At 49.7% G+C, this 26865-nt stretch overlaps 1 protein-coding gene across 2 annotated transcripts in view; it reads right to left on the bottom strand.

Annotated features, from left to right (window-relative positions):
* SLCO2B1 (solute carrier organic anion transporter family member 2B1) overlaps positions 1-26865 on the bottom strand; it is a 54375-nt gene that overhangs the window by 11775 nt on the left and 15735 nt on the right. For both annotated transcript variants that reach the window (XM_008020160.3, XM_008020157.3), the window contains exons 5-9: positions 24232-24465; positions 23874-23972; positions 21081-21271; positions 5947-6049; positions 899-1256 (exon numbers count right to left, since the gene is read on the bottom strand). In XM_008020160.3, coding sequence (XP_008018351.3) covers positions 899-1256; positions 5947-6049; positions 21081-21271; positions 23874-23972; positions 24232-24465 — 985 coding nt within the window. The remainder of the gene's footprint in view (positions 1-898; positions 1257-5946; positions 6050-21080; positions 21272-23873; positions 23973-24231; positions 24466-26865) is intronic.

Raw genomic sequence — 26865 nt, 5'->3', positions numbered from 1 at the left:
TGAGCCCCCGACAGCCATGCAGGAGGACCCCCAGTGATGAAAGCTGGCACCTGGGTGGAGGCAGAAGGTGCCAAGGAAGAGGCGGGGACAGAAAAAGTTGGGAAATTCTAGCTGAGTGTTGGGCCAACTTAAGCCTGGAGCAGTTTCCAGGAAAAATGAAATCATTCTGGAGAAGAGGCAGGAATGTGATTTCCAACATCCTCTCCAAGAAGGCTCCCAAGGGTAAAGGTGTGATGGAGAATTGTGGAGCTAGAAATCAAGAGACTTCCTCCCAGAGGGTGGAGGCAGGTGCTGCCTCACAGATGTGGAAAAAGAATTCTGTAATTTTAGAGTAGTGCAAAAACAGAATTTCAGCTCCCAAGCTCTAAAACCCAAAATATCAGAGGTCTGCTGTCCAATCTTTTCCCAGTGCCTGAGTCTCCTCTGCAGCCTCTCTGATAGGGGCCATCCAGTCCCTTGCTCACTCTCTCATCTCCTCTCATCCTGGGATGGAGAGCATGCTCCCTTCTGGGCAGGCCATTCCTCTGGCTGAGCTGGGTCCTGGCTCCTGTGATGCGGCCTCTGTCCCATCTCTGTTGGGCCCACAGGGCTTAGTCACTATGGAGATGCCATCCCATGGGTGGCTCTGCCCTATCTCAGCCTCCACACCCTCCTGGACTTGAGAGTTTCTGCCCCTGAAGTCTCATCCATGCCCCTTCCAGTGGTGCCTGACACCTACCCTGGAGCCTTCTGGAGCACCCCACTGCTTGACTCCAATCTCCAAAGGGCTGTTAAGCAGAGGTGGGGAGGCAAGATTTGAGGCAGCGGGCGCCCCACCATCCTGGCCTCTGCCCAGGGCCCCTGTCCTCCCTGTCCTGTCCTCCCAGGCTTGCCTTCATGTGCCCACACACACACTCACCTGGTCTGGTGGGTGATGCCCGCAATCTGGTGACTGGGGCAGCCGATAAAGAAGAGCGGCAGGCTGAAGAAGAGGCACAGCAGCATCCCCAGCAGGCAAAGGGCACCGCATCCCACGGGGCCCAGGTGGAGGCGCTTGACCAGGACACCACCCACCACGATGCCCACGATGACCGAAGGGAAGGAGAGGCAGCCGATGAGCAGGTTGGCGTAGGAGGCTGTGATGGAAAACTGGCGCTCCAGGAACTTGGGCAGGAAGGTGGCCATGCCGGCAGCCATGGATGACAAGCACACCTGGGACAGGACCACCAGCAGGAAGATGGGGTGGCGTAGGGTCTGCAGCAGCACCCTGGGGAAGACTGTGGGGGTGAGTGCAGAGGAGGTCAGGGCAGGCAGGGCAGCCAAGCCGTCCAGCAAAGACTGCCCTCCTGCCCTGCTCAGTTCAAGCAGTTCCATTCCTTTCCAACCTGTCCCATTCCACTTAAATCTACTGCAATCAATTTTATCCCACTTGATTCCAGTCCATTTATTCTAGTCCTTTTTTATTTTATTTATTTATTTGTTTGTTTATTTTGAGACAGAGTCTCTCTCTGTTGCCCAGGCTGGAGTGCAATGGTGCAATCTCAGCTCACTGCAACCTCTGCCTCCTGGGTTCAAGTGATTCTTGTGCCTCAGCCTCCTGAGTAGCTGAAACTACAGGCGTGTACCACCATGCCTGGCTAATTTTCGTATTTTTAGTAGAGATGGGTTTTGCCATGTTGGCTAAGCTGGTCTCGAACCCTAGCCCTCAAGTAATCCACCCTCCTCGGCCTCCCAAAGTGCCAGGATTACAGACATGAGCCACCACACCTGGCCCTTGTTCTAGTTCATTTTTGAAATTCTGTTTCATTTCGTTCCATTGAGTTAGACTTTATCTTATTTGATATGTTTTTTTTTTTTGATTCAATTCTATTCAGTTCCATATAGTTCTGGTCCATGCCATCCTGTTTGATTCAATTTCATCCATCCCATCCCATGTCATTTCATTTTTTCTATTCTACGTATTCATTCCTCTCCCCTGCCCCACACAGTTCTTTCCATCCTGTCCTGCTACAGCTTTTTCCAAGCCACCCAGGCCTTCATCCTCCCTTGCGTCCCAAACACAGGTCTCAATTCCTTGCCCTGACCTACCCATCCCTAGCTTGTATTTCTCCATAGCCCTCTACCTAATGTACTATATTTTCACTCATCTAGCTGTTTTATTGTCACCCTACCAGAATATAAGCTTTCTTTAAAAAGATCAGGGGGTTTTGTTTGTTGTGTTGATTACTAAATCTCCAGAGCCTGGGATATAGGAGGCACCTGAATTCATGGGATGAAGGAAGGAATGAATGGATATATGGACTAATATGTAATCAAATGTCAATATGTCTGGGGCAGAATCAAAGACCTCCAGAGAAGGTGAAATCTGAGTCGGCTTGGTGCTGGGAGACTTCCTGGAGGCGGGACAGAGCTAGGGCCTAAGGAATTGGTGGGGCGGGGATCTGGGGAGGTGAAGCAAGGAGGAAAAAGAATTGAGTAGGGACCCAGGAGGGGCAAATGCTTGGAGGTAGGAAAAGAAGTGAGTGTTCTGGCAAAAAATTACCTCCCCAGTCTCCTGCTAGCTCCTAAAATGGTGCCTCATTCACTGGTGCCCCCATTGCAAGTCTGCTAAACTGAAGGGCACAAAAGGGTGGGAAAGTCCTTTCCTCTCTGGGCTCCAGCAGCCAGGTGATGCTCATTGGCAGGGGCAGCCCAGGTGAAAGTGTCAAGGACACTTTCTGTTCGACACGTGAAATCCTCTCTCCACTAACATGTGTTTCTGCCTGCAGTAGGCAAGACTGAAGTCAAATAGAAGATATGAAGGGAGAGGAGCAAACCACTTGCCAGACCAGGCTGGTGGGGCCATGGGGGTTCTCTGGGCCAGGTGGGGGCTCCTTCTGTTCCTGCAGCAGCAGGACCAGGGCCTCTGTCACTGGAAGATTTCTGTCTGTCCTCAGAGCAGGGCCAAGTCAGCTGGTTCCCTGGCCCCCTTGGGAGGGGGCCAGGGAACCAGCTGTTTCCTTGGGAGGTAGAAAATAAAAGACAAACAGTTTGGGCAGGGTGGGTGGGGACTGTGGAATTCCCCCTCTTTTCTGTGCCAGGTCTGCCTCCTGTCCCTGGTTCCTTGCTGCACACCACGCATTTAACCAGCATTAGAGTGAAGAGGTGTGAGGCTCGCTCTGACCCCAGGTAGCTGCTCAGCCTTCTTGCCATGAGCTGCTCTGGCCAGGGCGTCTGAGGCCTTATATTGAGCCATGAATTTCAGTCTGGCATGGCCCAGGTTGTACAGGTGCCCCTACTGCATGGTAGAGTCCAGAGAGGGAGAGGGGCTTGCCCAAGTTCATCCAGAGGCCAGTGTAAGGCCAGGAGTTTCCTAGGGTCTCCTGACTCCTAGTACAAGGTCCATCCTCCCTTCTATCCTCCCTCCCCCATTCCTGTGCCTCTCTGGCTGCCTGACTCCAGAGGGCTCCATTTCATGGATTGCTTCCAGTCCATTCTCCTGCACTGATCACTGCAGTGTGCTTTATAGCCATCCCCCATCTCTCCTCAGCATCCACAACCTGGCTCCGGAATAGATGGAAAATTCCTGGAGGGCAGAGGCTATGCCTTTCACTAAGATAGGGCTACTTGCAGGGGAATCCCAGGGCCCATCTCCAGCTCTGAGGCAGATCTTTTCCATGAGACAGGGCTTCCCTTAGCACAGCGCAGTGTCTCCCCCATCAGACAAGTCAGGGCCTCCCTCAAGTCAGTGCCTCTGTCTTCTTCATCAGCCAGAAGCCTCACCCAGCTAGACGCCAGGTATCCTCTGTCAAACAGAACAGGTTCTCCCTCAGTCTAGGGACTATGCTTCTTCCAATTAGTTAGGGGCTTCCCTTAACTCAAGGGCAATGTCTCCCCCCTTAGACAGGAACCTCCTCTACTTCAAGGACTACGTCTCCCTCATCAGACAGGGGCGTTCTCCATCACAGAGGTCAGGTCTCTTCCATCAGCCAAGGTAGGGTCTTGCTCCATTTGGGGACTACGTATCCTCCATCAAAGAGATTGTATCTTTTGCATTAGATAGAGGCTTCCCCTAGCTCAGAGACTGTCTCCCTCATCTGACAGGGGCCTTTCCTAGCTCAGGAATTATCTTTCCCCAAGAGTATAGGGCACCTCCAGCTGACGGATCATGGTTCCTCCTCCCTTGGCCTTCCTTTTGGCACCAGGTGGTCAAGGCCAGACCTTAGAGTCAGACTGGCCCCTGGAGCTCAGCAGAAGCCAGGCTGGCTCACTGGCCGCAGGGCCTGAGGCACCCCTGTCCTGATTCCCTCCAGGCTCATGTAGAAGCTGAAACTACCAGAGACAATCTGGCCTAGAACACTTGCTCTAGGTTCCAATTTCAGCAGCTTCCCTCCGGGCAGAAGCCCAAGCAGTGATTAATAAGCAATTCAGCAGCACAGCGTTCTGGGGCCTAATAGCATCTGGGGGTGGCCTGAGGCTAGGGAGTCCCAGCCCCTGCCTCTAGGCCTAGCACCATGCATGGAGTCCAAGCCCTCTCTTTCCCTGAGAATGCTGAAAAAACTGGGGGCTAGATTACCGATATCCCAACATCAAGTCTTTTTTTTTTCAGACAGGGTTTCTCTCAGTCACCCAGGCTGGAGCGCAGTGGTGAGATCACAGCTCGTTGCAGCCTCAAACTCCCAGGCTCAAGCGATCCTCCCACCTCAGCCTCCCCAGTAGCTTGGACCACAGGCATGCACCACCAAGCCTGGCTAATTCTTTAATTTTTCTTTTTTTTTTTTTTTTGTAGAGGCAGGGTCTCCCTATGTTGTCCAGGTTGATCTCAAACTCCTGGGCTCAAGAGGTCCTCCTGCCTCAGTCTCCCAAAGTGTTGGGTTTACAGGTGTGAGCCACCATGTCCTGCCCCAACGTCAAATCTTAGGAAGTTCTTCCCAAGAATAGGCCTAATTCCTTCCTTTTGCAGAAATCCTCAGTAAGGAATGAAGCAACCCCTGTGGATAGTACCCTCCTAAACCACAGGCAGCTCAGTTTACTATCCTAGGGCATGGTCAGAACAACAGTGGAACAAGAGTAATAATTGAAATAATTGTACCTTATATATGAGTGCAGTTTTTTTTAATAGCATAAAGAGGCTTTCCATTTTTCATCTCATTTGATTCTCATGATAGCCCTTGAGACAGGCAGAACAAGGATTATTGACCCAATCTTCCAGATGAGGAAACTCAATTTAGAAAAGGAAACTAACTTCTTTAAGATTGTACACTGGTCACTGTTACGGGCAGGACTCAAATCCAAGTCTTCTGACCTGCCATCCGGAGCTCTGTAAGAGCTGGGCACACAGCAGGCACTCACTCAATGCTCCTGGGGTCATACTCTTGAGAAAGAATGGCCTGGTCATAATGCGTACTCTGGTTACTGATAGACTGAGTTCATAGTCTCAGGATAATAGCCTCATGGACCTTAGATCATTGAGTCTCCTCCTCGCTATATAGATGGGGAAGCAGAGGCCCAGAAGAGAGCAGGGATCAGGGACAAAAGCCCAGGTTCTGGATTTTATCCCAGAGCTCTCTCTGCCCATGCCACTGCCTGGGAATTTCACAATTTCCTGATGGCCTCCCATTTGCAGGCTCAGTGGTGGGTGGGAGGGGAGGAAGGGTCATAGATGAGTCAGCACAGGCCTGACCTTCAGGAGCACAGGCTCAGACCTGAACTCATCTAGAAGCCCTGAGGGTTCTGAGAGCCAAAGAGGGAGGGAAGTGGCCTTGCTGGCCCACGCCTGGCCCATAGGGGAGATTTTGAAAGCAATAAAAAATGATGGTCCAGGCAGAGAGGATTGCATGTGCAAAGACTCGCAAGAAGTAGATGGTGCTCACACAGGGTCTGCAGGTAGAGAAGATGAATCAAGAAAGGCGGGAAGGACTGGATCCCGTACAGCCTCGAGGGCCCCTCTGGCCCTGGCTCCCCATAACCTGGTCTAAGCTGACTTACCTTTAATGAACTGGATCACAGTCAGGTTTGGTGCAATCTGGACTAGGCCATCCTGCTTCTTTGTGGACTCCCCAGGGCTCTGCTTAGAGGGAGAGTCCTTGTCCTGAAGGAGACATAAAACCAAGGACAGTCTGCTGGATACCAGCGATCCCATTCAGAGTGGGCTGTGGGCTGGGGAGGAGAGCTCTTGGAGAGGAGAGGGTGAGGGCCCTGTCATATCTTCAGGAGCAACTGAGGCCTGCAGTGTTCCATTTGTTCTTGGCCCTACAGGTACCCAACAAGTGGTTTTGAAAGAATGAATGAAATTCTTGTGGTTAAACTTCATCATCACCAGTATCCACATGGGTTAGTTGTCATGACCACTATTAACATCATAATAATCACCAACATTTTTAGGAAAATCACCACCATAATCATCGTCATCATTTCTATTCCTTTCAGCTTGAATATCACCCTCATTCACATCACCCATATCATTGTGACTAAATGACAAATTTAGTCATGACATTACCATCACAATATGATGATTGCTATTGTTATCTCTGTCGTGATCACCACCACCAGCACACTCATCATTATCACTGTCACCTGAACCTCCAGAATCACCACCACCATGATGATAATCAGAATCATCAACGTCATTATCACTGTCTCTATCATCATCATCACTACCATTGTCTTCACTGAGATCAGTATCACCAGCCTCATCTCCATCGCCACTTCCATCATCACCACCAATGCTACCCAAAACACCAACACACCAGTCCCGTCAATCTTCACTCCCACTGTCACTGCTCCTCTTGGATGAATCAGGTCATACCCAGAGGACGGGCTCAGCTTTGGGTCCAAGCTGTGAAGATGCCCATGGACACCCTGGAGTATGTCCCTCCACCTGGGCGGGGACCGCCTATGTGCAACTTTTGAAAAAGAGGGGACAGGCCGGGCGCGGTGGCTCAAGCCTGTAATCCCAGCACTTTGGGAGGCCGAGACGGGTGGATCACGAGGTCAGGAGATCGAGACCATCCTGGCTAACACGATGAAACCCCGTCTCTACTAAAAAATACAAAAAACTAGCCGGGCGATGTGGCGGACGCCTGTAGCCCCAGCTACTCGGGAGGCTGAGGCGGGAGAATGGCGTGAACCCGGGAGGCGGAGCTTGCAGTGAGCTGAGATCCAGCCACTGCACTCCAGCCTGGGCGACAGAGCGAGACTCCGTCTCAAAAAAAAAAAAAAAAAAAAAAAGAAAAAGAGGGGACAAGAATATTGTGTGTGTGCAGGGAGGGGGCACAATCACCATCTTCTGATTGTCAGAAATAAGAAAGGAAATAATGATAAATAACGGTTAATGCCTACTAAGCACTTACTATATGCTGGGCACTGTTCTAATGACTAATGCATAACTTATTGAAACCTCACAACCTCCTGAAGTATATATGTCCCTACCAACAACTTGGAGAAGGAAATAAGCGTCAAAAATCATTTTTAAGAAATGAAGTAGATACCATAATCATCCCTTTTTGTCATGTAATAAAACTGAGACACAGAGAGAAAATAACTTGTTTCAAGCCACACAGATAGTAAGTGGTCCAGCTAGGATTTGAATCCAGACATCTTGGCTCCAGAGTCTGAGCACTTCACTGGTATACTCTGCAGGAAGGGGGCAACCAATGCCAAGGGCACAGAGTACTCTACCTACATTTCTCTAACAAAACTCTGTGAGGCAGGTGCTATTACTGTGCACATATTTTAGATGAGGAAACTAAATCTTGGAGAAGTTGCTATGGGCACAGGGTCATTTGAATATAAGTGAGCAAGTGGAGTGCAATTTAGTTACATTTTTCTATGTAGGCTGAGGTCAGAATTAAAAGCGAAAAATTCCCTGGAAGAAAACTTATGCCGAGGCCGGGTGTGATGGTTCACAGCTGTAGTCCCAGCACTTTGGGAGCCTGAGGTGGGAGGATTACTTAAGCTCAGGAGTTCAAGACCAGCCTGGGCAACATGGCGAAACCTCGTCTCTAATAAAATTAAAAATAAAAATAAATCAGTCAGGCGTAGTGGCTCACACCTGTAATCCCAGCACTGTGGGAGGGTGAGGCGAGTGGATCACCTGAAGTCAGGAGTTCAAGACCAGCCTGGCCAACATGACAAAACCCTGTCTCTACTAAAAATACAAAAATTAGCCAGGCATGGTGGCGCGTGCCTGTAATCCCAGGTACTAGGGGGACTGAGGCAGGAGGATTGATTGAACCTGGGAGGCAGAGGTTGCAGTGAGCTGAGGTTGTGCCACTGCACTCCAGCTTGGGCAACAGAGCAAGACTCCATCACAGAAAAAAAAAATTAGCCAGGTACGGTGGCATACACTGGTAGTCCCAGCTACTCAAGAGGATGAGGAGGGAGGATCATTTGAGCCAGGGAGATGGAGACTGTGTTAGAGGCGTTAGAATCAGAACGATTCCATGTTGACTGAGGGTTAGGAAAAATGAGGCTGAGACTTGCTAGGCTACATTCCCAGAAAGTCAGGGCATTCCTAGCCTCTAGATGTTGATGGTTAAAGGAACAGATTGAAAATGTTTACTAAATAGACCCAGACTTAGGAGTGTCCTGATATCCCGATGTCTTGAGAGCAGAAGCATTCCTAATTTTGCTTTAAAGATAATAATATCGATTCTTGCAAAATATAGTAATTAAGAAAATCCTTGATCACAAACCCTTGTAGCAGAGCACATCTCCCCATGATCTTTTTTCATTCTATATAAACATATATTGTACCTAGGGTGGATGCGTTCCTCCTCTTACTTTTGGGAACACCCTGCTCTGCCTATGGAGTAGCCATTCTTTACTCCTTTACTTTCTTAATAATAAACTTGCTCTCACTTTATGGACTTGCCCTGAATTCTTTCTTGCATGAGAGTCAAGAACCCTCTTTTGGGGTCTGGATCTGGACCCTTTCTGGTAACAGTTGCAGTGAGCTGAGATCATGCCATTGCACTCCAGCCTGGGCGATAGAGTGTTTCAAAAAAAAAGACTTACACGCAGTGTGGACAGTAGTTTAGAAGAAGCTGCCCTGGAAGGAAGCAAGCTCCCTGTAACTAGGAGTGTGCAGGCCAAGGCTTCCCCAAGTCCAGGGCCAGGATGCCATGGGCCATAGGGAAGGAACTGTTGGGCTGGAGAGCGCTCATTTGGACTTCCTGGTTCTGCCTCCTCTTCCCATGTTGCCTGTGAGGTTCCTACAGGACTTACACTCTGGTTGGGTCTGACACTTTCTCTTTCTTCTCCCATCTCGTTTTCTCTGAGATCATCATGAGGCAAATTCTGGATTTCCCCACATTTCAGAAGCTTCATGTCAGCCACCACCTCTGGGGGGGATCCCCTGTTCCATGCCTCCCCCACCTGGCTTCCTGATGTGGCTGGTTCAAGACTAGTCTGTCCCAGCAGGACAATTCATTCAAATATTAATTCATGTGTTTGTTCCCTTGGGCTTTTTTCCCTTTCTTCTCTCTTCTTTCGTTCCAGCAGGGAGCAGGCTCTGGGGTTCCTGTCCTCAGGGGATGTTTGTGACATGTCAGAAAGCAGTAATAGGTTGCAAAGATTTCCCTTCCTATCTTTTGTTTCCAGAGTTTGAGTCCCTTGAGGAGATTCTGCTGGGTGTTGTGGTGGGTGTGAGCAGAGAGGGAGGCTTTGAGGATGAGGGGAAAAGAATACCATCTTCCCTAAAATAAAGCCTGGAAAAGAGGAAGGGGCAGAGACAGAGCAGTCTGTGGGTTCCATGAGCAGCAAGGTGCCACATACCCTCTGAGACAGGGCCCACGGAAGCAATTCACCTCCAATGGGCAGGATGCATGGTGACCTAGGGAGGCTGGGCTCCCATGTTCCCAGCCTCACCAAGACCTCTTCTCCAAGCATGGTAAGGGAACCACATGGGCCAGGATGGCAAGTGGGCATCACCATAGTGACCACAGTGGGCTGATGCTGATGTCTGCTGAGCGGGGGGCGCCCTGGTGCTTGGGCACTGTGTAAGACACAGGACCTTTGCTTCACCTTGGTCAGAGAGCTCTGAGAAAGGCTGAGATTGAATTTCTTGATGATCTGGCAGGATGGGCATTCACAGTAGAAATTAAGTTGATTTTTAAATAAAGAATGTCTATTTTATACATGCTTTAGGTCTGAGGCAAACCTTATTTGACAACTTTCTCCCCTGTGGACCCGGAGCTCTGCAAGAGCAGGATTCACGTTTATCTTGTTTTCTGTTCAAACTCTTGTGCCTAGCAAGGGCCTTGGGTGAAATAGTGGTTCAATTGAAAGAGGAGTGCAAGAGATGGTTCTAACCAGCAGTGGGTGTAGCCAATGCCAGGCTTTTGGGGGAAAAAATGAAAGCAAGAGGAGATGCCATCATGCTCCCAGGGAGTTCTTGAACTGCTGATGGTTCTGAGACAGGCCAAGGGTCCACAGAGCACACCAGGGCTAGCGGAACTACCATTCCAGGACGTGCCAGGCCACTGGTATATGGGCTGGTAGCTGTGCATACATGAGCCTGCTCTATCTTCACTGGGACCTGCCAGCCATTCCTACAGTCCTTTACACATGAGCAAACAAGCTCTGAAGGTAGGCAACTTGTTCAGCATCACATAACTAGAGAGTGGCAGGACTCAGATCCGAGCTCAAGCTTGCCTGAGTAGAAGACTCATGCTTTGACTGGGCTCGCATCTATAATCCCAGCACTTTGGGAGGCCAAGGTAGGAGGATTGCTTGAGGCCAGGAGTTTGAGACTGGCCTGGGCAATGTAGCAAGACTTCATTTCTACAAAAATGTTAAAATTAGCTGGGCATGGTGGCATGCACCTGTGGTCCCAGCTACTCAAGAGCCTGAGGTGGAAGCATCACTTGAGCCCAGGAGTCCGAAGCTACAGTAAGCTATGATGGCACCACTGCACTCTAGCCTAGGTGACAGAACAACACCTTGACTCAAAAAAACTTTCACACTTTATCCACTAAGCCCCCGAGTCAGACAGCCCTGATAAAGGACTGGAAGAATGTTTGTGGTGTGATTTGAAGGAACCTGAAATCCTACCTTGTCTTATTTTTTTGAGTAAGACAGACTGCGTGGATTATTCATTTATACCTTAGAGCTGCACTGCCTCATACAGCAGCTACCTGTCACATATGGCTCTAAGCAATTGAAATGTGGCCAGTCCAAATTGAGATGTGCTGTAGGCATAAGATACACGTTGCATTTTGAAGACTTAGTATGAAAAAAGGAAACTGTTTCATCATTAATTTTTTACTATTATATGTTAAAATGAGAATATTTTAGATATAGTGGTTTAAATAATATGTATTATTAAAATTAATTTCTTTTACTTTTGCATGTGGACAAAAAAATTAGAATTACATATGTGGTTCCTGTAACATTTCTTTTGGACATGCTGCCTTAAAGAGATTCAGTGAATCCTTGCTCCTTTCTGAGTCCTGTCTGAGCTCTGGGAGAGTGGTCTGGGAGGGGCGTCACAGTGATGGGAGCGTCCTGGATAGCTGAAGTGAGTGCTGCCCCAGGAAACAGGAGGACAGGCTGGGGACAGACTGATCACTTCCCAACATTTTTTATCAGGAAGGGGCAGGGTAAGCAGAATCTTCTGAGTTCCTTGCCTGGGTTCCCTATTCTCATAAAGAGTAAAAACAACCACAATGTCATCTGCTCCCATGTGTACATTCCTATTTGGTCTACACTGCACTTTTTTTTTCTTTTTTGAGACAGAGCCTTGCTGTGTCTCCCAGACTGGAGTGCAGTGGTGTAAGCTCAGCTCACTGCAACCTCCGCCTCCCAGGTTCAAGCAATTCTCCTGTCTCAGCCTCCCGAGTAGCTGAGACTACAAGCACACGCCACCACACCTGGCTGATTTTGTATTTTTAGTAGAGACGGGGTTTCACCATGTCGGCCAGGCTGGTCTTGAACCCCTGACCTCAGGTGATCTGCCCGCTTTGGCATCCCAAAGTGCTGGGATTACAGGGGTGAGCCACTGCGCCCAGCTACACTGCACTTTCTTATCCATCGTGTCGTTTAATTCCCACAATGGTCTGTCTGGTGCAGGGATTATTATTGCACCTATTTTACAGAAGAGAAGACTGAGGCCCCAAAAGGGGAAGTGTCACCCAGGCAGTTATTGGCAGAGCAGGCTCTCAAACCAAACCCAGGTTCTCTAGTCTCCCTGTCTCAGTCCTGTCTCCTGCTGTGAAAGAGCATGGGGTTTGGAACAGGAGAGGAGTGACAGACCTTCAGGGCCTGGGTGGTCAGGGGCAGCATCCAGGGAGAAGTGAGCTTTGGGGTTTGGGTAGATAGAAAGGGAGAGCAGATTTGAAGCAGAGGCACGGTGGTGGAAGGAGCCTGTCTTGTGCAGGACGCAGTGGGGACACCAACCTGATTACAGCGGTGCTTGACTGGGGCAGGGGCTGGGGCCAAAAGACCGGCCAGAGCCAGACTTGGGTGGTTTGGAAGGCCAGGCTGAGATTTTGGCTATATTCTGTGGCTATTGGGAGCCCTAACTGTCCTTAGCTCCTGACCCTGTGTTCTCCACAGATTTCTGCTGCTTGCCCCCTCATCTGTTTTGAGGACAGCTGAGTAACAATGGGCTCCAGAAACAGGAAACGCCTCTGCTCAGTGCAGGGACTGCAGTGCGACCCATCTGGGCTGTGTTTGCCTGGGTCAGCAGCCCCGGATGGAGAAGGCTGCTGGAACTTCCCCTCTGGGGGCTCTTTGCTGATTGCTGCAAGCCTGCTGGACACCATGTGCTGTGTGTGGCTCAGCCCATGGAAGGCCCTCCTGTCTGCTGGGCCCCCAGGGATCCAGGCACTATCCGTGGTGACAGCTGAGTTCCTGTTAAAAGAAGGCTTTGTCCAGGGGCTAGGTTCCCTGACCCACAGAGCCAGTGTGGACTCTGGGGTGATATGGAACGCTCTGCCAGCCTCGGGTTCCTTCACATATCATCAAGGGAAGCACCACGGGGATGGGAGATCTGCTTAACTTCCTCCTGTCCCATGAAAGAGAGTGTTTTTTCAGTAAGAGCTGAGTTTCCATGAAGAATGAAACACGTTCCCAGCTTTCTTCTTTTCTTTTTTGAGGCAGAGTCTTGCTCTGTCACTCAGGCTGGAGTGGCGCAATGACACGATCTCGGCCAACTGCAACCTCCGCCTCCCGGGTTCAAGCGATTCTCCTACCTCAGCCTCCCAAGTAGCTGGGATTTCAGGCGCCCGCCACCACGCCTGGCTAATTTTTTGCATTTTTAGTAGAGACGGGGTTTTGCCATGTTGGCCAGGCAGGTCTCGAACTTCTAACCTTAGGTTAGAAATCAGTATATTAAAGAGACAGAGAGCTGAATTTATTATACATTTAAAAATAACAAAGACACTTTGGGAGGCTGAGGCAGGTGGATCATCTGAGGTCAGGAGTTCAAGGCCAGCCTGGCCAACATGGTGAAACCCCAACTCTACTAAAAATGCAAACATTAGCCAGGCATGGTGGTGCATGCCTGTATTCTAGCTACTTGTAAGTCTGAGACAGAAGAATCGCTTGAGCCCGAGAGACAGAGGTTGCAGTGAGCCAAGATTGTGCCACTGCACTCCAGCCTGGGTGACAGAGCGAGACTCCATTTCAAAATAAATAAATAAATAAATAAATAAATAAACTAAGAGAGGGACCAGGGCCAGGTGTGGTGGCTCACGCCTGTAACTCCATCTCTTTGGGAGGCCAAAGCAGGCAGACCACTTGAGGCCAGGAGTTCAAGACCAGCGTGGCCAACATGGAGCCTGTAGCCTATAATCCCAGCTACTTGGGAGGATGAGGCAGGAGAATTGCTTGAACCCGGGAGGTGGAGGTTGCAGTGGGCTGAGATTGCACCACTGCACTCCAGCCTGGGTGACAGAGTGAGACTCTGTTTCAAAAAAACAAAACAAACCAAACAAAACCAACAACTAAGAGAGTATAATTGGAACATTTGTAACGCAAAGAAATGATACATTCTATTGATTGGTTATACGTTGAAAAATAAATTTAAAAAATAAGAAATGATAAATTCCTTCTTGTTTCTTGAGGTGTTGGATACCCCATTTACTCTGATATAATTATTACACATTGTATGCCAATTCAAAATATCTCACGTAGGCTGGGCACAGTGGCTTATGCCTATAATCCCAGAACTTTGGGAGGCTGACGGGGGTGGATCACTTGAGGTCAGGAGTTGGGGATCAGCCTGGTCAACATGGTAAAACCCCATCTCTACTAAAAATACAAAAATTAGCTGGGTATGATGGCGGGGACTTGTAATCCCAGCTACTCGGAAGGCTGAGGCAGGAGAATCACTTGAACCCTGGAGGCAGAGGTTGCAGTGAGCCGAGATTGTGCCACTGCCCTCCAGCCTGGGTGACAGAGAGAGAGAGAGAGACTCTGTCTCAAAAAACAAACAAAGAAAACCAACCAACCAAACAAACAAACAACTCATGTACCTGATAAACATATACACTTACTATGCACCCATAAAAATTTGAAAACATTTTTAAAAAGAAAATGAAAAAACACAAACTTTCAAATAAAAGAATATATTTAAATCAAATAAAAGAGAGAGAACTGCACTCCCACGCTTATTGCAGCACCATTCACAGTAGCCAAGATATGGATTCAACCAAAGACTCCATCAAAGGATGAGTGGATAAAGAAAATGTAGTATGTATACCCAATGGAATACTATTTGGCTTTAAAAAAGAAGGAAATCCTGTCATTGTGAAAACATGGATGAACCTAAGGACATCATGTTAAGTGAAATAAGCCAGGCACAGAAAAACAAATACTGCGTGATCTCAGGTGTGGAATATAAAAAAGTCAAACTCATAGAAGCAAAAAGCAGAAGGGTAGTTACCAGAACAAGTTGTTAGTCAAAGGATACAAAATTTCAGTTAGACAGGAGAAATAAGTTCAGGCAATCTATTGTACATCATGATGAGTCCAGTTAATAACAATATATTGGATACTGGAAAATTGCTAAGAAAGTAGGTTTCAAGTATTCTCACCACACACACACAAAGATAAGGAAGTGAGGTAAGGCATGTGTTAAACAGCTTGATTTATCCACTCCCCAATGCATACATAGATCAAAACATCATGTTCCACCATAAATACATACAATTTTTACTTGTCGGTTGAAAAACTAAATTTAAAAAATAAAAAAGTTAAAAACCATGTAAAAAGGAAAAGCATATAAGGTTAGAAAAAAGTCACTTTTTCTATTAGTTTTCCCCTTCAGAGCTGGCCTGCTCCGAGAAAGATGCCAAGAACAAGCCCTCCTGTTTACTGTGCCTGCGCTTTGGCACTGAACTGCCCACCTCACCGCTTTGCCTCACTTCATTCTTACAAAGACGCCGAGATGCAGATGTTACGGTTATACCCATTTTACAGATTTCAGAATTAGTAAGTAGCAGAGCCTGGCTGGTATGGTGCGGCCACCATATTGCATGGTAGATGCACCTGACAGTACTAGCTTCTTGAGCATATCCTGAGAATGATCCTATGGCCTAAACAGAATGTGCGTTTGGAGTTCTTTTTTTTTTTTTTTTTTTTTTTGAGATGGAGTCTTGCTCTGCTGTCTAGGCTGAAGTACAGTGGCGCAATCTCGGCTCACTGCAACCAATGCCTCCCAGGTTCTAGCGATTCTCCTGCCTCAGCTTTCCAAGTAGCTGGGGCTACAGGTGCACGCCACCATACCCAGCTAATTTTTATATTTTTAGTAGAGACAGGTTTCACCATTTGGCCAGGCCGGTCTCAAACTCCTGACCTCAAGTGATGTGGCCACCTCAGCCTCCTAAAGTGCTGAGATTGCAGGTGTGAGCCACCACAGCCAACCTCATTTGGAGTTCTGAGCTAAGGAATCTGGGAATGGCCAACCCAGAGATTCATTTCTTATTTATGAAGGACATCTGAACCCCTGGCTCCTCCCATGAAACACAGGCTGTATGAAGGATCAAAGCCCTTTGTTTTGGGTTAAGTGAAGGTTGCCAGGTGGAGGGTGCCATGTAATTTGCATGGTTTTTACAAATGGTAGTGATTCTCTGTCCAGCCCACCACCACTGGACCACTCTGTATGTAAGTGCCCTCAATAAACCCGATGTCTTGTTTGCTGACTCCGAGTCTTCTCTTCAGCCCCTTGAGCATGGTGTCATCCCTATTGAAGTCAACAGGCCTCCAGCATGACATGTGTCTAACCCCTGCCATGTCTAGCCCTGTCCCTGCCACTGCAGGATGCCTTAGACACCAAGGAAGCTCACATGGTGCCTCTTGGGCCTGATCAGCTACCTTTCATCTCTTCTTTAGCCTCAGTCCCCTCCTCTGACAAATGGCAGTATTGGACTAGCACAGCTGGTTTTTAGGAACAGAACCCTTTTCCCAATTGAAATCTCATTCTTTAGATTTAGTCTTTAGACAGGTATGAAAACACACACTTCAGTCCGAGTAGTTCTATATTTTGTGTGTGTGTGTAGAGGGGTGGAAGGCCCTTAGCCCTGCTCGGTGATACCCCTCCTCCTCCCTATGGTGGTACCCTTGGGGTTCTGTGGGGTTCAATTCAAAAAACCAGTCAAGCAGATCGCCCCAACAGGGCCTCAAGCCATGATGTTAAAGGAAGCTTTATGTGCAGACCTGGTGGTCTGGGGGAGCCTTTCCTCAGCTCTTTGGTGCCAGGAGCTGGCTTTGTACAGACCAGTACAAGGGCCTGTGGTGCTGTCCAACCTCTGGACATGTCTTTAACCCTCTATGGGCCAATCCATCCATCAGTGAGATGCAGTGGGGTCTAGAGGCAGTGCCTGCAAAGAGGAGGCACTGGGGGCTAGGAGGCCTGCAGCACCTCAGAACTCACAGATGCTGCCGTGGAGACACAAAGCCCCAGGGAAATGGGGGCCTCCTGGCTGGGCAAATCCTGATAGTTCAGCCCTAAGTCCTGGGTTTTAAGGACCATTGCCACCTCACACTCCTGTCCTCCATCTCTGACTATTCTCCCAAAGAAGTACATGGAAGTTAACGACTGGAAGACAGTGGACATCACAGGCTTATAGACTCTTAGCCAAAATTGCAGCCATTTAGAAATGTGGATTTGGGGAGTCATAGACCATTCGAGGCACAGACTTTTAGAATAATGTAAGTACTTGAGAAGCTCTATTAGGAACACAGACTTTAAAAGCATATAATTTTAGAATCCCAAACTCTCAGACATATTCCAGAAATAACAGACACATAGATTCCTGGTCTCTGTGGTCAGAGTCTGGTGGTGCTCAGAGGCTGGAGAGGGACAGGGGTCCTCATGGAACAGGCTTGCCTGCCAGGAAGTAGCTCTATGGGCCCCTCTGAGCCCCTGACCCAGCCCCAAGGGCAGGTTCTCAGAAGGACCAGAGGGCATGGTGGGCACAGGGGAGTTGCTGGCTGAATGGGAGCACCACCACCACCACAGGGACAATGGGGAAGAAGAATCTGTCAGGAAGCCCTCAAGAGACCATCTTTACCCCACAGACCCTGCAGAGCCATCTGCCAGGAGTCCTTGGGCCTAGCAGGACCCTGGGAACTGGCTGATTGTAGACAGGAAGACTGAGGCCTAGAGGGAGGTGAGGCCTGTCCTGGGTCACTCCTATGAGGGTCTCTTGGTAGCACCTGAGCTCCGAGGCCACAGATACAGGGACAGAGCCAAAGGCAAGAAAGTAGGGCTCCTGTCCCCTCCCATCCCCTGCATGGCCTCCCCCAATCCCATCTCCTACTCTTCTACTCTACTCTTCATGGGGACTGCTAATGCCCCTGCCCCCCAGGCAGAGAATCCCATAATCATGGCCATGGGAGAAACCTGAGCTGTCATTCATCATTCCCCATCTCTCTGCATCTGGCCTTCCTTCACCTTCTCAGACCTGCTTGGGGCAGGGGCTGTGGAATGTGCCCCTCTTTTCCCCTGTAAACATGCTCACATATTGCTCCAGAGACAGTGAGTCATTTAGAGATGGCCTTGAACCTGTCAGGGGCGACAGACCTTGTCTGATCTGCTACCCATTTGATAGATGGAGTCACTGAGGCCAGAAACCCTCTCTGGGCCACATAATTCTTGTATTACATACTGCCATCTCCTGGATATCTTTAAAAACAGCATTTACTTCGAAGAGGGTATTTAGGGGACCCTGGAACCCTGAGCCTGAGAGGGGACGCCTGGTGAGATTTCAGAGTTAGCTCTGCCCGTCACTTTCTCCTCTTGCCCATTCTCTCGCCCTGCAGAAGATACACATCCCATGTCTGGAGGTCTGGACTTTCTGGAAGCCAATTCAGCCTCATTGGGCCTTTGCTCCTGGTTTATTCAACTCCCGATTGGTGCCCCTCCTGAGCCAGGCCAACCAGCTTTACTGCAAGCAGACCCGGCCAAGGCAGCCTCAGGGAGGTGGAGGAACAATTCCTCCCACATCAATATTTATTGCCTGAGAGCTGCTGGAAGCAGATCATCATGTTCTTAGCCCTTGTTTCTTTTTAAAGAACCTCTCACCCCCTTCATTCCCCACTCCCCATCCCCAATGTGCTGACAGAATGAATCCAGACAGCCAGACAGGTTCACAGCTGGGGAGCCAGGGTTTCAAAGCATCACAGAGACACAGCTCTTAAAATTTGAGTCTCTGAATCATAGCAGCTCCGACTCAACGAATCGTGCATTCTCGGAATCCGAGGCACACAGGATATTGCTCCAGGAGCCTAACCTCAGCATCTTACACAGCAGCACAGAATGCAGAAGTGGCTTGCTGCTCAAGGTCATATGGCTGGCATGTGACAGAGCCCAGTGCAGTCTCCCACCCCTAAACTTTGCTTCTGCCACCTATCCCACCCATGGCTCAACTGGCATTCTTCTTTGTTAAAATTTAGGACTCAATTTGGAGATCATCTGTAACCAGCAATGTAGGCTCTCCCTCTTTCCTTTATGAACATCACCCCACCTCTAAGTTCTAGGAATTTCATCGTATCCAAACTTTGACCTGAGCTAGGCAGAATCAGAAAGGCCCATTTGTGGTTTCAAACTGTCTTCTTCCCCTGAAATTGCTCACTCCCTGGCAGCTGCTTCCCCCTGCCTCTGAGACAGCTGCACCCAATCCCAGCATCAGCCCAACTCATCACTGTCTTGGGGACATCCCACAGCAGGGCAGCTATGTGTAGTCCCCAACCTAGGTAGCTCCCAGATGCACCTCTATCCCCTCACTGCCGATGCATGACTTCCACCTGGCCTGGACCACCATCAGAGCTGTCTGATTTCTCTCCCTGCCCCCACCCTCTCCAAACATATTCAAATGCATCAACCTGCCACAGAAATGCACTTGCAGCAAAAACATTCAACAGGATTTTTATAAATTGTCCCTTTGAAATTAGAATTACTTAGCAACAAGTAAGTTACTTAATTTATGATTGTCTGTGATTTCTCAACAGTGACCTCCCATACTTGGCAAAGAGGAAATCTAATGCACAAATTTTCAGAATGTAATGAAATGTGTATAAGTATTTAAAAAAATTAATGAACTTGACATTACTGGCATGTAATTAAACTTTTAGGCCTGGCACAGTGGTTCACATCTGTAATCTCAGCACTTTGGGAGGCCTAGGTGGGCAGATCACCTGAGGTTAGGGGTTTGAGACCAGCCTGGCCAACATGGTGAAATGCCATCTCCACTAAAAATACAAAATTAGCCCGGCGTGGTGGTGCATGCCTGTAATCCCAGTTATTTGGAAGGCTGAGGTGGGAGATTCACTTGAACCTGGGAGTTGGAGGTTGTGGTGAGCCAAGATCTAGCCTGGCCAATAGGGTGAGACTCTGTCTCAAAAAATAAAAATAAATAAATAAATAAAATTTAAAAATTGTTTCTATTTTGTCATTTTCTTTTTAATTTGAAGCCAATTTGTTGTTTTTCAGGCCTCGTGTTTTTGTGGGTACCTGGAAAACTTGGAAGTCCCTGGCCCAGAATACTCTGTTCTGCCTAGTGGCTCATGTGATCCTGTCCTCTCCTACCAGCTTTGTGACCCTGGGCAAATCTCTGCACTAGGCTGGGCCTCTGTGTCCTCTTCTGAGGAGAGACCCACCTGCTGCAAGAGTGGAGAAGGGGGATTCTAGACACCCTGGAGCATCACACTGGTCGTGACTTGTCCATGAGTCTGTGTCCTCCCTAGACTGTGCCCGTTGGAAGGGTGGAGGCCATGGACTGATCTTCAGGTCCAGCCTGGGCCCTGCACTCTGTGCATGTTTGTCCCCTTCACAGTCCCCGAAAGGGCCAGGTTTATTTCTATAGCCAAATCTTTCACGCAGGATGTTTCTGTGCCTGGAATCTCTGTTCCCCTCTCCTTTCTGTGCTTCCACACATCCTTCAAAGTCCAGCTGAAATCCCTCCTCTTCAGGGAAGTCTTCCCAGACTGTCCTACTCACTCTCCCAATTCTTAACATTCCTATGGCATGTTCAGAATTTACAAAAACTTTAAGTGATGAGCACAGCGGCCATACTGTAGTGGTTAGCATGAGGGGCATGGGCTCAGACAGGTGCAGGTTCTCATCCCAGCACTGCCCTTGCTTGCTGGCTTTGTGATCTTGGGTAAGTCACTTTCCAACATTGGCTCTGGGTCTCCTCAGCTGTGGAGAGGGCAGGTGATATTCACTGTGCAAGGCTGTCAGAAAGATGTGATGGAGCCCAGGCAGAAAGCATAGTGCCCAGTGGGGATGCAGTGTAATTTTTTTTGTTGTTTTTTGAGACAGAGTCTTGCTCTGTCGCCCAGGATGGAGTGCAGTGGCGTGATCTTGGCTCACTGCAACCTCCACCTCCCGGGTTCAAGTGATTCTCCTGACTCAGCCTCCCGAGTAGCTGGGACTACAGGTGCCCACCACCACAGCTGGCTAATTTTTTGTATTTTTAGTAGAGATGGGGTTTCACCATGTTAGCCAGGATGGTCTCGATCTCCTGATCTTGTGATCTACCCTCCTCAGCCTCCCGAGATGCTGGGATTACAGGCGTGAGCCACCGCGCCCAGCCGAAGTGTAATGTTACAAAGGAGAACAAGTGGGTGGGGCTGGAGCCTGGACCCAGACAGGTAACATGGAGGGAGCTTACCTTCCTGGCAGGTGAGTCTGTGACTGCTAAGACCTTTCGCCGAAACTGAAGTTCATGTTTTTCCTTGGGCATTTCCTTGGGGAAGAAGAAGTAGGGGATGGCAGCCAGGGCCACTGAGCCAGCAGCAATGAGGAAACCCAGCCACCAGGCACCCACCCATCGGGGGTCCTTTATGGTCAGGCTGATACCACCTGGAAGAGAAGAGCATGGTGACGTTAGCGTCAGGATGATAGGCTGTCACTTCTAAGCCACCATCCTGGGACTGGCCTCTGAGACATGAGGTGGCCCAGGCTGGGAGTCAGGAGACCTGAGTTCCAGTCTGCTCTGCCAGATGTGTCCTGTGTGACCCTGGGCAAGTCCTTGGCCCTTTCCGAGTCTTGGCTTCTTCAACTACTGAGGCAATGTAGTGCAGTGGTCAAGGCCATGGACTCCGGAGGTGAACTGCTGGGTCTGAATGCCATTACTAACTCATAACCTTGGGCAAGCTACGTAACCTCTTTGTGCCTCAGGTTTTGTCCTTTGTGAAATGTAGATATTAGTAGCTTCCAAATCATAGAATTGTTGTGAAAATTAAAGAAATTAATAGATGTGAAGCACTTAGAAGAGTGTGTGCCATAGAGGTACCTGCCCATCCTCCTCTTCCTCCTTCTCATTACTATTGTGATTATTATTCTTAAATGAATGGTTAGGATTACTGTTGTGTTTCTCAGACCTGTGTTATCCCCAGGAATGTTTGTCAAAAATTGCCTTACCGAGGACCCACTTAGAATGACCACAGAGTGGGGTGGGAAGGTGATCAAGGAACCCATACCTTTAACAAGTTCCCCAGATGATTTTGATCCCTACCTAGGTTTTCCCATTAGAACTAGATTATCCCAGATGTGCCTCCTGGCTGGAACACACAAAGCTCCTGTCATACTTCTTAATCCCAAGGCTGAGTTGCATACATTCTTCTTCAATTTCCACAGCATCCGAAAATGCTTCATAAAAATACAAATGAGCTGGGTGCAGTGACTCAAGCCTGTAATCCCAGCACTTTGGGAGGCTGAGGTGGAAGGATCATTAGAGGCCAGGAGTTCGAGACCACCCTGAGCAACATAGTGAGGCCCTGTCTCTACAAATAAATTAAGAAGTTAGCCAGATGTGATGGTGCACACCTGTAGTCTCAGCTACTCAAGAGCCTGAGGTGGGAAGATTGCTTGATCCCAGGCATCCAAGGCTGCAGTAAGCTAGGATAGTGCCACTGCGTGAGGGGCAGAGTGAGACCCTGTTTCAAAAATAAGAAAAAACAAATGCTCCTTGATATAACAACCCCACATGCAGAGCTGGTTCCCCTCGTGCTTGATCCTAAGTTCCTCCCAGGCAGGGACCAGAGGACTCAGTTGGCACTTAGCAAATGTACCTGTAACGCTGAGGATGGGTTTGGCTTTTGCAGTGATTAGACTTGATTCTCTCCTTACTTTTTAATCTCCCCTGCCTGCATGTCAGGCTGGTGAGAACTCACACATGCACCTCTCCAACCCCTCTGCTTCTCTCATATCAGTCTGTGCCTGCAGCTGGCATGATCTGCCTACCTTATGAAATCCCCCATGGAGAAGGGAGTTTTGAGGTGGCAGGTTGGTTCACAGAAATGTCACATCTGCCTGTGGAGATGCCCCATCTACCTGGACAATGTCAATAGCCAGAAAACACACCCCCTTGCATGGAGCTGAGGTGTGTCGGGGAAATCTAGGGAACCCCTGACTCCCAGGACTTTTCTTTCAGGGGAGGGAGAGGTTGCAGCCAGAGCCCACACTCTGGACCCAGCCTTCCAGAAGGAAAGCGGGCGGGGCAGGGCTGTCCCTAGTGGCTGCTGTTCAGAGCTGTGCAGACTTGTCCTGGCTGCAGGCGCTTGTGGGCAAAAGCTGGGGAACAAGAAGCAGCGTCTGCGTGTTCATTCAGACACACACACATTACCTGAGGCTCCCAGGACCTGGCAGAAAGTCTGCAGGTGAGAATGGCAGGAGGCAGGAGGCACATCTGGAGCTGCTTGGTTTGATGAGTTAGGAGCTGGGATGCCACAGTGACACGCTCTAACAGGAGTACCCTACTGCTCTCCAAGGACTCCAGAGCCCCGGAACCCCCAACACCCCTCCCTCCTGGCCAGCTTCTGACCAAGCGTCAGTCCCACTCCTTGGCCCACTCTGACCACTGCCTGAACCAGAGACTACTGTTTCCCAAATGGTGCCCCTGGCAGTTTCCTAGGCTCTGAGCTGGTCAGAACTAGAAGGATTCTTAGAGGTCACAGTAAATGCCCCATCTGAGAGAGGCCCAGGGTAATACTTTGAGTCACCAAGTTCTGCTCCAAAAGTTCTCTCCAGTGTGCACTGTCCTTTCTGTTTAACTCAAGTCTTGTTTCCCCCTAAAGACGGAGGCTCCCTACAGGTCAAAAGAGTACGCTCTTTCGCCTGCCCCACAGCATGTGTGAGCAGGGGGCTGAGGGCCTGGGGAAGGTGGGGTATGGAACGAGGCGAAGACTCCTGGTAATAGTAGAGACAGCAACCACGGTTCCTCATCTGATGGCACTTTACAGTTTACCTCCACCATCTCACTGGACTCCAATTGCAGCTTTAGGGGACAGACAGGACAGAGATTTTCTCACAGATGAGAAAGCTGAGGTTCGAGAGGCTAAGAGGCTTGCCCAAGGTCAGTGGTGCTGTTAGGATTTGAACCGAGGTTCCCTGGCTCAGTGTCTCCTATGAGAGTGGCAGTCCGTTAGCTAGGGTCTAGCAAACGTGTGCTCCTGAGGCTCACCTTCTGGCATCTGGTTAATGTCCACATAAAGGCGCAGCATGAGGCTGCCCAGCCCAAAGGCCAGGCCTGGCCCCATCATGGTCACTGCAAACAGGATCCCTACAACACAAAGCCTGGGTTAGGATCCTCTGGTCCTGGCTTCCCTCCGCAGACCAGTGCCTGCCCAGTCTGTGATGGGCAAGAACACTCTGTCTCCCCTGGTCAGGGATGGGGAAGTCTCCAGGGCTTCCCTGGACCTTTCCTGGCCAGATGGGGCAGGGGGCAGGGACTCCATCTCCAGCCCCAACCCTGGGTCTCTCTTCCTCCTAGCTGAGCCTGGCCTGACCATCAGAGGCCAAGGGATGAGACTGGTCCTCACCGAGGTAGAGGGGTGAGTTGCTGTTGTGGGCAAAGTCATCGATGTAGGAAATGCCAAAGGGCTGAATGGGCACCCCACCCACGCCCAGCAGGGTCTGTGCCACGAACATGATCCCCACCACACTCAGATGCCGGGTTTCTGTGTAGCTTGAGCAGTTTCCGTTGGAGTGGGTCCGGGCTGGGGCTGAGGTTGTGGGCAGGCACAGGGAAGCCTTGAAGTCCTGTGGCATATCCTCTGAGAGACGACAATGAAAAAATGTTGCAACAATAGCTAAGACTTAAATAGCACTTCCCCGGGGGAAGGTACTCTTCTAAGTGCTGTGTATAAAAATAATTCGAGCCCCACAGCAAACCTCGAGGGGGAGTGCCCTCATTACGCCTGTTTCACAGGTAAGGAAACTGATGCTTAGACAGCAACTAGTAAGGGGACAGGGCCAGGATTGGAACCCAGGGGGTCTGGCTTTAGGGTCCATGCTCTTAAGCTGCCCTACACCACCTTTCTGACCAGAGGCATTTGCAAGTGCCACAGCAACGGCGGCCCCTGCGTGGGGCGGGACGGTCAAAGGGGGTGCAGTTTGAACTGGGTCCAGAAGAATAAACACAATTTACCAGAAAAAGAGGGAGGGGAGGGGTGTTCTAGGAAGAGGTCACAGTACAGGTAAAACCCAGGGACTTGAAAGGGCACCGTGCCAGGAGAATGAGAAGTTCAGAATGGCTAGATCACAAAGTGTGAGGGCAAGGCCAGGGTTGAAGTCACGGTGAAGTAGGGTGGGGCAGCTGGGGCTGGATTATGGAGGGCCCTGGGGCCCTTGGTGTTCACTTTGGGGGAGGGTTCAGCGTCAGCTTGGGACACAGATGCAGTGTACAGAAAAAAATTTCTTAATTTAGTACCTGACATTTGTTCCCTGGAGCTCACCAATATTTGGTGAGCAAACTTGAGGAGACCCTCACACTATTATTATCCCAAATGTGGCTGTAGAAGCAGCCTTCTCTCTGCGGCCCTCCATTTATGGAGCTGAGACTCTGAGCTGTGTCAGTCCAGCCAGGAGAGCCACTTCCTTGGGCTGCAAAGAGCCATGTGAAACAAGGTCAAGAACCTGAAAGAAGCCTTCCATGGAGGCTGCCTGGGACTTGCTGTGTGACTTCACAGAGGCCCTTACCCGCTCTGGGCCTTGGTTTCTTCATCTTTCACATGAAAGAAAGAACAAAGTTTGCCCAGGTGCTGTGGCTCACGCCTGTAATCCCAGCAATTTGGGAGGCCGAGCGGGGTGGATCACTTGAGGTCAGGAGTTTGAGACCAGCCTGGCCAACATGGAGAAACCCCGTCACTACCAAAATACAAAAATTAGCCAGGTGTGGTGGCACATGCCTGTAATCCCAGCTACTCAGGAGGCTGAGGCAGGAGAATTGTTTGAACCTGGGAGGTGGAGGTTGCAGTGAGCCAAGTTTGCACCACTGCACTCCATCCTGGGCGACAGAGTGAGATTCCATCTCAAAAAAAAAAAAAAAAAAAAAAAAGAACAAAGTTCTCCAGATAAGGAATTCAGAAGTGGAAGAATTCAGCAGTTCAGAGCAGCAGCTAAGGTAGCGCTACCTGGGTGTGTCCTTGGGGCGGTTCCTCCCCTCTCTGAGCCTTGGTTTCCTCACTTGTGAGGAAGTAGTGATAATCCCTGCCTTCTGGGGTCATGAACGTTAAGAGTGGTGGGTGGTGAGCATGCCCAGGCATGGGGCCTACTAGACGTTAGATGCGACAATTATTAGAGAGGTTATGTCTGCCTTCCCCATCCCTGTGTCCCCAGTGCCCCGCAGAGGGCCTGGCACAGAACACAACTTCATCAGTATTGGATGAAGAATGAGTGAATGGAATAACCTGGAGTGTCAGAACAGGAGGGGAGTTTGGAGATCCCCGAGTCTCTCCCATTCTTTGGGCTGATGTAAAGACGGAGGCTCAGACAGGAGAAGGGATTTGCTTAAGGATTCAGGGGCACCTATTGCAGAGGGAGGTTGTATGGTAGTGAGGATGAAGAACATGTGTGTCCTTGCACAGAAAAACCTCTGTAAAGTGAAAATTCTGTACAAAGAAATGTGAGGAAGTATTGTTTTTTGGTATTCCAAGCAGTTCTCTTGACAAGTTTCCATGCAGGCCTAGAGAACCACTCCGCATTCTTCACGCACGTGCTGGGCTTTCCCATTTCCCTGCCTCTGCACCCACGCCCTCCCCTCCACCTGCAACTGCCACCTTCTCTCTAAGCTGCAGCTCAAGTGCCACCTCCTCTAACCCCTCCAGCTCCCTCCAGTTGCCAGGGTCCTTCCCTTATTCAGGACTCTAATGGCCTCCTCTGGTCACCTCCCAAGGTGTTCGGCTCTATACCTTGTGGCAGAGTTGCCCGTGCTCAACCCTGCACCCCACTGGGTCATGTCTGCTTCATCTTGTCTCCCCTATCCCTGTCTTCTGGTCTGGTACAGAGTGGGACTTCAGAGGCATGAGCTGGTGGGAGGGTGAGGGAGGAAGGCTGTTCTCTGACAGTCTTCCTCCCCTAGGAAGGCTTCCTCCATGCCAGGCTGGAGTGTGGGCTCGCCCCTGCCCCGTGCTTCCCTCGTCACACAACTGTTTTTTGTTTTGTCTGTCTCCTTT

This window comes from Chlorocebus sabaeus, chromosome 1, assembly GCF_047675955.1.
Source record: "Chlorocebus sabaeus isolate Y175 chromosome 1, mChlSab1.0.hap1, whole genome shotgun sequence".
Lineage (NCBI taxonomy): Eukaryota > Metazoa > Chordata > Mammalia > Primates > Cercopithecidae > Chlorocebus > Chlorocebus sabaeus.
This window is presented reverse-complemented; position numbering and strand designations above follow the sequence as displayed.